Below are 12,426 nucleotides of genomic sequence, written 5' to 3' on the forward strand. Positions count from 1 at the left end.
AAAAAAAAATTCACTTCAGAATGACAGTTATGAGCATAACTGTTAACACTTATGTTAAGATCTTTTAACTGTGTCACACTAAACTCACGGTTAGGGCTGCTAACTTTCTCTACCCCGAACAGGACACTGGTTTTTACAGGTGCGCGCGCAACTGAAGCACTGCATTATGGGATCTGTAGTTTTTGTGTAATCAGCGCTTCATGTCGCCGGGCCATAATCAGAATCAGAAAACTATTTATCCCGAAGGAAATTGCTTGTATCAGTAAGAAAAAAAAAAGAAAACTCTCGAACCTGGAGGTAAGAGAGGGCACCACGTGCTCTGGTTACGACATAAAAAAAGAGTTACAGAAACTCGTTAAAAGAACAAAAACTACATAAAACCAGAACACATATCAGTCGTAACATCCGTGCTGCACGCCTCGAGCCTGCGCACTATAATCCATCTTAATAGATCCTTAATAATAGAGCCACAATAATAGATCTATACAAATTGATCTAGCATGAGTAATTTGATACATGGAAGGAGTTCTAGTAATGATGCGGGTGACTGAATTCTGAACCAGTTGAAGTTTATGGAGAGTTTTGTGAGGTAGACCATAAATTATGGAGTTAAAATAACCCAAACGAGAAGTGACAAGTCGGTGAACCAGGATGGCGGTAGTATGGCGAGTGAGGGAGGAATGGAGGATTGTAGTTGAATAATGTTCTTATAAAATGAGAATAGTGACTTTGTATTGCCTTCATTAGAGCAGATTAAACCAGAGTAGTAGTTGGGTATGGTGTGCATTATACAGTCCTTGTAATAGACCAGTTAAATAGCATACCATCGGACAGGACGCTTAAAACATCATGATTTATAAAAGAGTTTAGTTTTTACAAAGGTTTTTGTCAAAGGAACACAGCCACAACACTCAGTTCAGGAAGTCGGATTCACAGGCTCCTCCTGCCAAGCACTGAATGATTTGGTGAACTAATCGTTTGAATGAAACATTAAGTGAACTGATTCAAAAGATTCGGTAACTCTCAATGAACTGCCGTGCCCATCACGAACTGATTCAGATCTCACACGCACCACTACGCGGGAGCGTCAGGCCGCGGCGTGCGCATGCGTCGAGTCGTGACCGCGCAGCTGTCTGGAACATTTGAAAACGAGTGAAGTGCAGCACTCGCCAGCAGCCGGTTTTACTCAACTCCAACGCACTGGGTAAGCGATCCATTTCTGCCATTGTCGAAAAGGCGCCGATCTAATTCGCACGTTTACATGGATGTTCCCTCCCCAAGGCAACTTCACGATTGCCTACAACTCCCAGGATTAATGAAATTAGGCTATCTGAACTGTACAACTTCAGCAGCAGCAGCAGCCTCTCCCCCTCCTGCGGATGTTCTGTCATACAGATGCACTTAACTGCTACAGGTTTTGCTAATAAGAATATTTGACGGCGTGAGATGATTAATCGGACTTTGGAAGTGCCATATATCGTAAATTTTATTATCCCCGTTCTGCCTTGCCCTGTTTTTAAGCACCATTACAACATTATAGCAAGGCTGTAGGTGGCTAAAGTTAGCGCCAGCTAACTAGCGTCACAGCCATTGGGCTAACGTCAGGTAGCGTTCTCTACTATAACGCCCCAGTCTATATTTCGTCGGGCTTTATATACTTGAGCTAAATCTATACAGCAAAACTTCGCTTTGATCATACATTGCCAGCAATTGCTTGAACACTTTTTGCCAACCCTATAGCTTTAGCCGCTCAGTTAGCCCGCTGCTAGGCTAACGGAGTTACACATGGTGCTGGGGGCCAGTTAGCTGTCGTGTTAGCAGCATGTCGAAATGTTGATTTTTATTTCATCCCTCTTGTGCAGGTCGAAAAAGTCAGAAACACTGGTTTCATGACGCCGATTTCAGATTCATTCTTATTTGTCTGGTCTGCATTGTCATTATTTGCATTTGTGTTGATAGTGTTCATCCCTAATGATCATTATATTTCCATGAAATGTCACTGTATAGGAAATCATGGATTTAAATGAATCAAATCTCCAAAGTCTTACTGATTTCCTGCGGAAAACTCTGGACCCTGACCCAGCAGTCAGAAGACCAGGTACCATTGGGTGTGATCTGAAAATTGTAACCTCTCAACATAAAGAGACATATAATATGCACTTTTGGGTGTGAAAATTACGCTTGCTTTTTTGACCTTGTGATTTTTATTTTGCTTTCTACCAGCGGAAAAGTTTCTTGAGTCAGTGGAGGGGAACCAGAACTACCCTATTTTACTACTCACATTGCTAGAGAAGTCCCAGGACACCGTGATTCGTGTCTGTGCTGCCGTCACCTTTAAGAACTACATCAAGAGGAACTGGCGCATAGTGAGTCAATGTTGCTTTTAGTTCTCAAATTCAAATTTCATTTGTCATATGACATGCAGTGAAATGCTTGTTCTGCTGTAAGTACCTTTCTATTTGCTTGAAATGGTTTCTGAAGGGTGAAATCTTTCAACTTTAGATTGAAGATGAACCGAACAAAATTTCAGATTCTGACCGGACTGCCATCAAGGCCAACATTGTAAATTTGATGCTGAGCAGTCCAGAGCAGATTCAGAAACAGGTACATGCTCTGCCACTCTGTGCACTGTTTAACAGTAATTAATGTTATTCAATGATTACTATATCTGAATGTAAAAGGTTCAGTCAGTGATCTAGTGATCTTTATAGCTGAGTGACGCCATCAGCATCATTGGCAGAGAAGACTTCCCCCAGAAATGGCCCGATCTTCTCACTGAGATGGTTACCCGTTTTCAGAGCGGTGACTTTCACATCATTAATGGAGTGCTTCAGACAGCACACTCACTCTTCAAAAGGTGCAACCTATAACCTTACAGGGGCTCTGTTTAGTAAACCAAGAAACTGTTTCTTAACTCGTCTGAATTTTACACTATAGATATCGGCACGAGTTCAAGTCTAATGAGCTGTGGTTGGAGATCAAGCTGGTTCTGGACACATTTGCGCAGCCTCTAACAGAGTTGTTCAAGGTGAGGCATGCATTCAAGCATCCCTTCTATCTTGCATGTAACTTTGGTCATTGGGTCATGAAGGATTAGTTTATATCATATGGTTTTAGCTTTGTTGTATTTTGTCAAGCTAATGTGGGTTATTCTTGCCTTTTTCTCTTTAAGGCGACAATTGAACTGTGCCGGACCCATGCCACAGATGTCAATGCCTTGAAAGTCCTCTTTTCCTCCCTTATTTTGATTTCAAAACTCTTTTACAGCCTTAACTTTCAAGTAAGTAACAAAACTCGACTAATTTTTCACCTATATGTGCCATTTAATTTGTGGCGTTTGATGTTTTGCCCAGGATCTTCCAGAGTTCTTTGAGGATAACATGGAGACCTGGATGTCCAACTTTCATAACCTTTTGAACTTGGATAACAAACTGCTTCAAACTGATGTGAGTGGAGCTGTTTGTACATTTTACCCTGATGAGATCAATCACTGACTGTCCTGTCCTGGTCATATCTGTCATTTGAGCAGGATGAGGAGGAAGCAGGGCTGTTAGAGCTGCTCAAGTCTCAGATTTGTGACAATGCAGCGCTCTATGCTCAGAAGTACGATGAAGAGTTCCAGGTATATCTGCCTCGCTTTGTTACAGCCATCTGGAACCTGTTGGTTACCACAGGACAGGAGGTTAAATATGATCTGGTAGGTGAGATTTCTGCTATAGTGTTTGACTAATTAACTTAATCGTATTCTTACACCCAGACATTCCTTTTCTGGTCTTCCTTTGCATAGCTTGTAAGCAATGCCATTCAGTTTTTGGCATCTGTATGTGAACGTCCACACTACAAGCATCTTTTTGAGGATCAGAACACACTTACCAGCATCTGCGAGAAGGTCATTGTGCCCAACATGGAATTTAGAAGTAAGTTGCAAGGTTTATAATAGTCTCCACAAGACTGTCAGCATAGGATAGACTTGGATAAAAAATTCTGTTCATTTCCTCTCATGTGGTGCTCAGGTGCAGATGAGGAAGCGTTTGAGGATAATTCAGAGGAATACATCAGAAGAGACCTTGAAGGCTCTGGTAACTAATATATAAATATATATTAATTTAGCACTATAATTTATTTTTGTTTTTTATTTTTTTTTCCCCCAAATAAAAATGTATCTCCTTTCCCTCCTTTGTTACAGATATTGATACTCGGCGAAGGGCAGCTTGTGATTTGGTCAGAGGCCTCTGCAAGTTCTTTGAAGGCCCTGTCACTGCCATTTTTTCTGGCTATGTGAATTCCATGTTGACAGAATATGCCAAGAATCCAGGAGTTAACTGGAAACACAAAGATGCAGCAATCTACCTTGTCACGTCACTAGCCTCCAAGGCCCAGACGCAGAAGGTATGTCTGTGTCATGTTTTGAAGAAAACTGTTTCATTAAAGCTTGTTGTGTTGTGTTATGCATTCTATTTGTCTGCTTTTCAGCATGGCATTACCCAAGCCAATGAGCTGGTAAACCTCTCAGAGTTCTTCGTCAACCACATTCTGACAGACCTGAAGTCTCCCAATGGTAAGTTATTAGATTCAGCAACAGTCCTTATGCATTGTGACACGTACAGTGTATGTAAAAGTGGCATTTGTCATTTCAGTCAACGAGTTTCCAGTATTGAAGGCAGATGCTATCAAGTATGTCATGATCTTCAGAAGTCAGGTATGCTGGTTTCTTTTGTAGATTGAAAACCCATGAGGTATTTGCATTCTTGTTTAGGTGCTTGCACAAACATAGGAAAGGGTTAGAAACTGGCTACTTCAGGGAAAAGCATTTTTATTCCCAATATGGAAAAACTGATCTTGCCTTCTTACACACAGCTTCCAAAGGAACAGTTAATGCAGGCCGTCCCACTGTTGATAGCCCATCTTCAGGCAGAGAGCACTGTGGAGCACACGTATGCCGCTCACGCCCTGGAAAGACTGTTTACCATGAGAGGCCCTAATAACACCACACTGTACGTCTGGATACGGTCTTCAGTTTGGTTTATTGTCCTCTTAATGATTATGTAAACTGGCATCAGTATGTAATTGAAGTATTATGTAGGCGGTTTTTATTGTGGTGGTTTTGTTATGTACGAAGTTTTTGCTTCATTAGGTTAACAATAATTTTAATAGTTAATGTGAGATTAACTGATCTGTTTTACAGCATTACTGCTGCTGAAATGGCCCCGTTTACAGAACAGCTGCTCAACAACCTCTTCAAAGCCTTGGCTCTGCCTGGGTCTTCAGAGAATGAATATATCATGAAAGGTAATATGCAGTCTTTTTTTCTGCATTTTTTACTATATGGTTTCAGTGTATTTATTTTGTATAATCACTTTTATGTTTTGTTTTTTTGCAGCAATCATGCGTAGCTTCTCCCTTTTGCAAGAGTCGATTGTGCCATATGTCCCCACACTTATAGGCCAGCTCACCCACAAGCTACTGCTGGTCAGCAAGGTAGGCTTTTTTTTCTAGGTTTATTATTACTGTATTAAACAGTATTTGTCTGCAGCAATTTTTTCTTTTCTTCCAAAGCATTAATATTGCCAGCTTACTGTCTTCAGGTATGTTACAGTCTCTCTATGTATATTTCAGAACCCCAGCAAGCCTCACTTCAACCACTATCTGTTTGAGTCGCTGTGCCTCTCCATTAGAATTACTTGCAAAGCCAACCCTGACACTGTCATCAGCTTTGAGGAAGCTCTCTTTCCTGTCTTCACCGAGATCCTCCAGAATGATGTGCAGGGTAAATAATGCTGCCTCTTTAGGATTAAAAATCCTTCTGATGTTACATTTCTGGCATTTGGCAGATGCCCTTATGCAGAGCGACTTTCGATGTGCTTTTAGTGCAGGGAAAATGTTTCCTTTGGCACACCAATGCATGTCACCCATTTTTCCTTTTCCCTGGCAGAGTTCGTACCATACGTCTTCCAGGTGATGTCCCTGCTTCTGGAGATCCACACAAGTGCCATCCCCTCTTCTTACATGGCTCTGTTCCCCCACCTGCTGCAACCGGTCCTGTGGGAGCGCACAGGCAACATCCCCCCTCTGGTCCGCCTTCTCCAGGCCTATCTGGAAAAGGGTGGATCTGCCATCGCTTCCACGGCTGCTGACAAAATTGTGAGTGTGACAGTGTTGCAGAAGGGAACATGTTCTGAAAGGCTCCATGCACACATGTGACTGGATCCCCTGTTATCTGTTTCATGCAGCATTCAGTAATGATCTATGCTGTCATTTCTCATACAGCCTGGACTCCTGGGCGTGTTTCAGAAGCTGATCGCCTCCAAAGCCAATGACCACCAGGGCTTCTACCTGCTCAACAGCATAATTGAGCACATGCCCCCGTATGTCAACTCGAACTCACTTATGTGTGATAATTTCATCAAATTTGTGGCTCAGATTTTTTTTTTCCCCTTCCTCTCCTTCTCCCCCTTTCTTCCTTACTCTTAGAGAATCAATTACTCAGTACAGGAAGCAGATCTTCATTCTCCTCTTCCAGAGACTGCAGAGTTCCAAAACCACCAAGTTTGTAAAAAGTATGTTTGTGTAATAAAACTGCAGCATGTTTTTTTTCTCTGTGTGAAAACTGGTAATATTTCACTTGTTAGTGTGATACCAAGACTGCATTTGAATGTGTTAATAGACAAATTTTCTCTCCTACTGAAGGTTTCTTAGTATTCATCAATCTCTACAGCGTGAAGTATGGCGCAATTGCGCTGCAGGAGATATTTGACAGCATCCAACCAAAGTGAGTGTGCAGTGTTTTGTCTTGTCTTTTGAACTGCTCTGGTGATGTGGCATCACCTCACATGTTGACTTTTTCCCTCCTCTAAGAATGTTTGGAATGGTGGTGGAGAAGATAGTAATTCCAGAGGTGCAGAAAGTGTCTGGTCAGGTTGAGAAGAAGATTTGTGCTGTGGGAATCACCAAAGTTCTGACTGAATGCCCAGCCATGATGGACACAGAGTACACTAAGCTCTGGTGAGTGAGAGTAGCTGAAGTCTTTACTGAGCACTCACTCTATTTTTAACATATATATGTGTATTAATTGATTCTGCAGGACCCCTCTTCTGCAGGCCTTGATTGGTCTCTTTGAATTACCAGAGGATGACAGCATCCCTGATGATGAGCATTTCATTGACATAGAAGACACTCCTGGTTACCAAACGGCTTTTTCCCAGCTGGCCTTTGCTGGAAAAAAGGAGCACGATCCGATTGGTGAGGCAGTCAGCAACCCCAAGATTTTGTTGGCACAATCACTACACAAGTTGTCCACTGCCTGCCCTGGGAGGGTGAGTATCTTGAGCTTAATTAGGACTTTTTCTTCAGGAAACTAAGCATGTCTTACATATTTTGATTCAAGTTGGCCTTCATATTGACAACTACAATTTAAATATATATATATATATATATATATCGAAATCATTCATTTTAACAATATGTTGCTATTTTGAAAATGGCACACATTCCAATTGTGAAATGACAACTGTTATAATAGAAAATGTGAAATGAGATTAGGTAAGCAGGTATTACAGTGGAGGAAATAATTGTTTGACCCCTCGCTGATTTTGTAAGTTTGTCCAATGACAAAGAAATGAAAAGTCTCTCATAACAGTATCAATTTAATAGTAGGTTTATTTTAACAGTGACAGACAGCACATCAAAGGGAAAATTGAAAAAATAACTTTAAATAAAAGATAGAAACTGATTTGCATTTCATTGAGTGAAATAAGTAGTTGAACCCCTACCAACCATTAAGAGTTCTGGCTCCCACAGAGTGGTTAGACACGCCTACTCAATTAGTCCCCCTCATTAATGACACCTGTCTTAACTAGTCACCTGTCCACAGAATCAATCAATCAGGCAAACTCCAAACTCTCCAACATGGGAAAGACCAAAGAGCTGCCCAAGGATGTCAGAGACAAAATTGTAGACCTGCACAAGGCTGGAATGGGATACAAAACCATTAGCATAAAGCTGGGAGAGAAGGTGACAACTGTTGCTGCAATTGTTCGAAAATGGAAGGAGCACAAAATGACCATCAATCGACCTCGGTCTGGGGCTCCACGCATATTACACCGCAATGGATTAAAATCCTGCAGTGCTCGCAAGGTCCCCCTGCTCAAGAAGGCACATGTACAGTCCCGTCTGAAGATTGCTAATGAACGCCTGAATGATTCATAGAGTGACTGGGAGAAGTTGCTGTGGTCAGATGAGACCAAAATTGAGCTCTTTTGCATTAACTCAACTCGCCGTGTTTGGAGGAAGAAAAATGCTGCCTATGACCCCCAAAACACCGTCCCCACTGTCAAGCATGGAGGTGGAAACATATTGCTTTGGGGGTGTTTTTCTGCTAAGGGCACAGGACAACTTCACCGCATCAACAGGAAAATGGACGGAGCCGTGTATCGTAAAATCCTGAGCGACAACCTCCTTCCCTCTGCCAGGAAATTGAAAATGGGTCGTGGATGGGTGTTCCAGCACGACAATGACCCAAAACATACAGTAAAGGCGACAAAGGAGTGGATGAAGAAGAAGCACATTTAGGTCATGGAGTGGCCTAGTCAGTCTCCTGACCTTAATCCAATAGAAAACCTATGGAGGGAGCTGAAGCTCAAAGTTGCTCAGAGACAGCCTCGAAACCTTAGTGATTTAGAGATGATCTGCAAAGAGGAGTGGACCAAAATTCCTCCTAAAATTTGTGCAAACTTGGTCATCAACTACAAGAAATGTTTGACCTCTGTGCTTGCGAACAAGGGTTTTGCCACTAAGAATTAAGTATTTTTTGTTAAAGGGTTCAAATACTTAATTCACTCAATGAAATGCAAATCAGTTTCTATCTTTTATTTAAAGTTCTTTTTTCAATTTTCCTTTTGATGTGCTATGTCACTGTTAAAATAAACCTACCATTAAAATGATACTGTTCTGAGACTTCTTTTCTTTGTCAGTGGACAAACTTACAAAATCAGCGAGGGGTCAAATAAGTATTTCCTCCACTGTATGCTGTTTTGCATGTCTGCTGAGAACTGTGTTTCTTGTCAGAGCGTGCACAGCCAAAGCAGAAACCGTTGTAAATGGGGGGGGGGGGGGGGGGGGGGGGGGGAGACATGGATTAACATGTTCATTTTGTCAATGTTCTAAATTTAAAGCAGCTTTAGTTTGTTCTTTTCTGTGTCTGACCTATGACAGAGATGTGAAATACATGCTAGCCAGAAAAAAAATCCCCCTACATTAAGTGACTGATATTGAAGCATAGGGCTGATTCAGATGACTCCTGTTGCGTGTGCGATGCATGCACATGGCTGCACTCAAACCACGATGGCAACATGCTTGTGGTGTACCCATGACATGGTCAGATGAATATATTTAAGGCTTTGTGTGAGTATCACTATAAATGGTATTGAAGTATAGCAGAACTGATTAACTTTTAACAGGATTAAAAGAATAACTTTTTTTTTTTTTTTTTTTTTTCTTTTTCCCCCCCTCACTTCTTTTTCTGGCAGGTCCCTTCTATGCTGAGCACAAGTCTGAATGCAGAAGCTCTCCAATTCCTACAGGGTTACCTCCAGGCAGCCTCTGTGCAGCTGGTGTGATGTGGGATACTGCGATGTGCTCCTTCTTTTCCAAGATTTTTTTTTTTTTTTCCTGAAAGACTGAATCGTCTCTAGTGAATTAGACTGATCCGATCCAATGATTGGGACTGTCTTATCTGGACCGAACCCTCAGACAACAAGTTGACTCACTAAATGGAGACCTGACCTGGCAGATGGATGTTCTTGGGACTTTTTTTAAGGGGTTTGAAAGGGGCAGCGGATTGGACCTTTAATAAGGAATATTGAAGCCTATTGTTAGTAGTATTACCTGCCTATTGGCCCATCGGTTTAACGGTTTGGTCTTGGACCACGTTAATATATATATATATATATATAAATGCTGTGCCGCATTTAATTGGGATTGGAAAGTCTTGTTCTGGTTTTTACTGGATGAGAACTGTGTAGTTTGGCACTTCAGAAAGCAAAAATTGTTCTTGCTTTGTGTTTGCATGTTCTGTCCAGTGTTTTTTTTTTTTTTTGTCAATGTTTCTAAATATTAATAAAGAGAAGCACTTGTATAACATTTTTTTTTTTTTTCTCTGAAATTATTCTGATCGGGAAATACACTTAACGCTACCATGATTTAAACAATTGCAGAGACATGACGTGGATTTATTTAAATAAAACATCCCTTCCTCATATGAACAAAATGAAGTGATTGTCAGCAGAGGCTGTGTACAAACTACACATATAGTGTGTAGTTTGTGATCTTAATTACAACCAGACCAATCAAGTCACTGGCATTAATGTGATGGCACATTAGGAACAAAGATTCTATTGAATGGGGTTTAAATTACATACACCCATTAAACTGCTAGTGACAGAGGAAAAACAATTGTGAACAAAGTTTATGGAAAATTACCTGCTTCTTTTACCCCTTTAGAAATGTTCACGAACGTGATTTTTTTTTTTTTTAATACAAACAGCCTCTTTGATTTTCATCCCTTTGTAGTACTAGAAACATTAAATTCACACACAAAAGTGTGATTAATTAGAAATGGAACAAAGTACAGTAACTTGCAGCATAGAACAACTAGCTAAACAGGAACACTAATGCTTTTTTAATAAATGCCTCCATATGGTTCTACTGTTCTGTGAAATAGACAATGTGGCCACTGAGCTAAAAAATCTTAGCCAGTCATGCAAACCAATTAGATTTAATGTGCCTGACTAAAGGAACACCTAATTACATTTTATAAAAATAAATAAATAAATAAATAAAAGTCACTTTAAAAGTTGCCTTTATTATCATACATTATAGTACAATGCAATGGGTAAACAAACATTATAATTTAATTTGGTGGTCTTGACAAGTCGCCTGGTAGCTTTTTCCAAAGCGAACACTGCAGGCCTTTAAACTGGCACTGTAGACAGAAATAGTAGAGTTAAAGGAAAAACAGAAGCACAAGTGTGCTCATTGACAAGTGAATTCAAATTACCTCCACTACAGAGTCTGAGAAAGCACACACACATCAATGCTGGTGCTCCCTGGGAATAAGAGAGTTGCATTTAGTTTTTTAAAAAAAAAAAAAAAAAACTAAAAAACTATAACCTAAATTGAGATCTTGGTGAATCAGAACACATTGGCTTAAATCAAAAACGCAGAAATCAACAGGGTCGATCTGCCGGGGAAAAATGGTCATCATTACACCACAATGGAGGAAGAGGGGGGTGTCAGGCTAAAACTTACCACGTGGCTTAATCAGGCCAGAGTAAGAAAGGCATCTTCAACCTCCCAGCAGCGTAGCAGTTCTGTTCATCCTCGCTGAAGAAAAAAAAAAAAATAATAATAATAAGGCAAAAAAGGTCTGAAAAATGTCTCGGTTTTAAAATGAACTTTCGTAATCACTTAAAATCCTTACCTAAATTATGCAAAGTGACGCTCACGTGACCCAACCCCACTCCCGAGTAACCTGTGGCGAGAAAGTACACATTTGTTAGACCTATCGGGAGTCCTTCGTGGATTTTAAAATGGTGGGTGTCCAGTCGGGCGAAAGATCAGACAATTTTGGCTTAGTTTCAAACGCAGTCAACATAGTCGATCTGCCGGGGAAAAAAATGATCATCATAATCGCCAACCAAAGCGTATTTTGAACGGGATAAAACGCCCTCAGGCCTTGTACGTACCAGAGCGGAAACGGCGTGGTGCGGCATCTCGACCAACGAAGACAGAACCATGCGGCTGGGTGGGACCACGTGCTACAAAATGTATAAAAGGAGGCATTGAATCAAAAAAAGCCCTGAAGTACAGATGTAATATTTTGCAATTGCCGCTAACTAAAAATCACCCAAATGCGCTGAAACTAGCGAAACGTTCTGAAACCTTACGAAATATGTTAAAGCAATTAACAACCCTGCAACTGTTTCTAAGTCGCACTGCATAGAAGCGAAACCCTACATACCTCCCCAGACCTTCTTCGTGAAAGAGACCTGGGACACGGGAAGTGGCCTTTTTAAATGCACTCCGTCAGTTTTGCGCATGCGCCAAGATCATGGGATATGTAGTTTTTCGTGGCGCACTTTGTGTGTAGTACTCAATTTACCCACTAGAGCGCAGCGCAGTAATGTAAACTGATTGCAAACAGACTTCCAACACAACAGCAATGGCAGGAAATCCTTCATTTCTGAAACTCTATTACCGCCCATGTGTGTAATTTAGATAAATAATTTTAAACAAAATTAACTACCTGAAATAATACTTATCTGTATGACATCTAAAATAAGGCAAAATTCATACTATCCAAAAGAAATTTGGTTAATCTCTTCTAGGACAATCAAATATTTCATATTCTGATGGTTTGTGTAAGATTTA

General features: G+C 40.8%; 1 protein-coding gene, 1 long non-coding RNA gene and 2 other non-coding genes across 5 annotated transcripts; 1 reads left to right on the top strand and 3 right to left on the bottom strand.

Moving 5' to 3' along the window:
• Positions 1-1,074: 1,074 nt before the first annotated feature.
• Positions 1,075-10,030, top strand: cse1l (CSE1 chromosome segregation 1-like (yeast)). Of its 2 annotated transcripts, none has more exons than XM_028998166.1 (25): positions 1,075-1,204; positions 2,008-2,098; positions 2,224-2,366; positions 2,503-2,604; positions 2,712-2,857; positions 2,938-3,028; positions 3,173-3,280; positions 3,354-3,446; positions 3,530-3,697; positions 3,788-3,917; positions 4,014-4,079; positions 4,187-4,389; positions 4,474-4,558; positions 4,638-4,699; positions 4,858-4,994; positions 5,186-5,289; positions 5,381-5,478; positions 5,617-5,767; positions 5,933-6,141; positions 6,268-6,365; positions 6,472-6,557; positions 6,688-6,769; positions 6,856-7,002; positions 7,082-7,313; positions 9,525-10,030. In XM_028998166.1, the coding sequence occupies exons 2-25, from the start codon at positions 2,014-2,016 to the stop codon at positions 9,612-9,614; spliced, it is 2,916 nt and encodes a 971-aa protein (XP_028853999.1). In that variant the 5' UTR covers positions 1,075-1,204; positions 2,008-2,013; the 3' UTR covers positions 9,615-10,030. The 2 variants fall into 2 exon arrangements, with proteins under 2 accessions (XP_028853999.1, XP_028854000.1); XM_028998167.1 differs by lacking the exon at positions 9,525-10,030 and adding an exon at positions 9,211-9,499.
• An 808-nt stretch (positions 10,031-10,838) lies between these two features.
• On the bottom strand, positions 10,839-12,078 carry LOC114800598 (uncharacterized). Its single transcript, XR_003751411.1, has 6 exons — positions 12,017-12,078; positions 11,742-11,813; positions 11,477-11,527; positions 11,305-11,379; positions 11,054-11,102; positions 10,839-10,978 (listed from the first exon to the last, which is right to left on the bottom strand). It is a non-coding gene; the product is annotated as an uncharacterized LOC114800598 (long non-coding RNA).
• LOC114801534 (small nucleolar SNORD12/SNORD106) lies at positions 11,179-11,269 on the bottom strand. The gene has a single exon (XR_003751567.1). It is a non-coding gene; the product is annotated as a small nucleolar SNORD12/SNORD106 (small nucleolar RNA).
• LOC114801535 (small nucleolar SNORD12/SNORD106) lies at positions 11,604-11,690 on the bottom strand. Its single transcript, XR_003751568.1, has one exon. It is a non-coding gene; the product is annotated as a small nucleolar SNORD12/SNORD106 (small nucleolar RNA).
• Positions 12,079-12,426: the final 348 nt, after the last annotated feature.

This window comes from Denticeps clupeoides, chromosome 12, assembly GCF_900700375.1.
Source record: "Denticeps clupeoides chromosome 12, fDenClu1.1, whole genome shotgun sequence".
Lineage (NCBI taxonomy): Eukaryota > Metazoa > Chordata > Actinopteri > Clupeiformes > Denticipitidae > Denticeps > Denticeps clupeoides.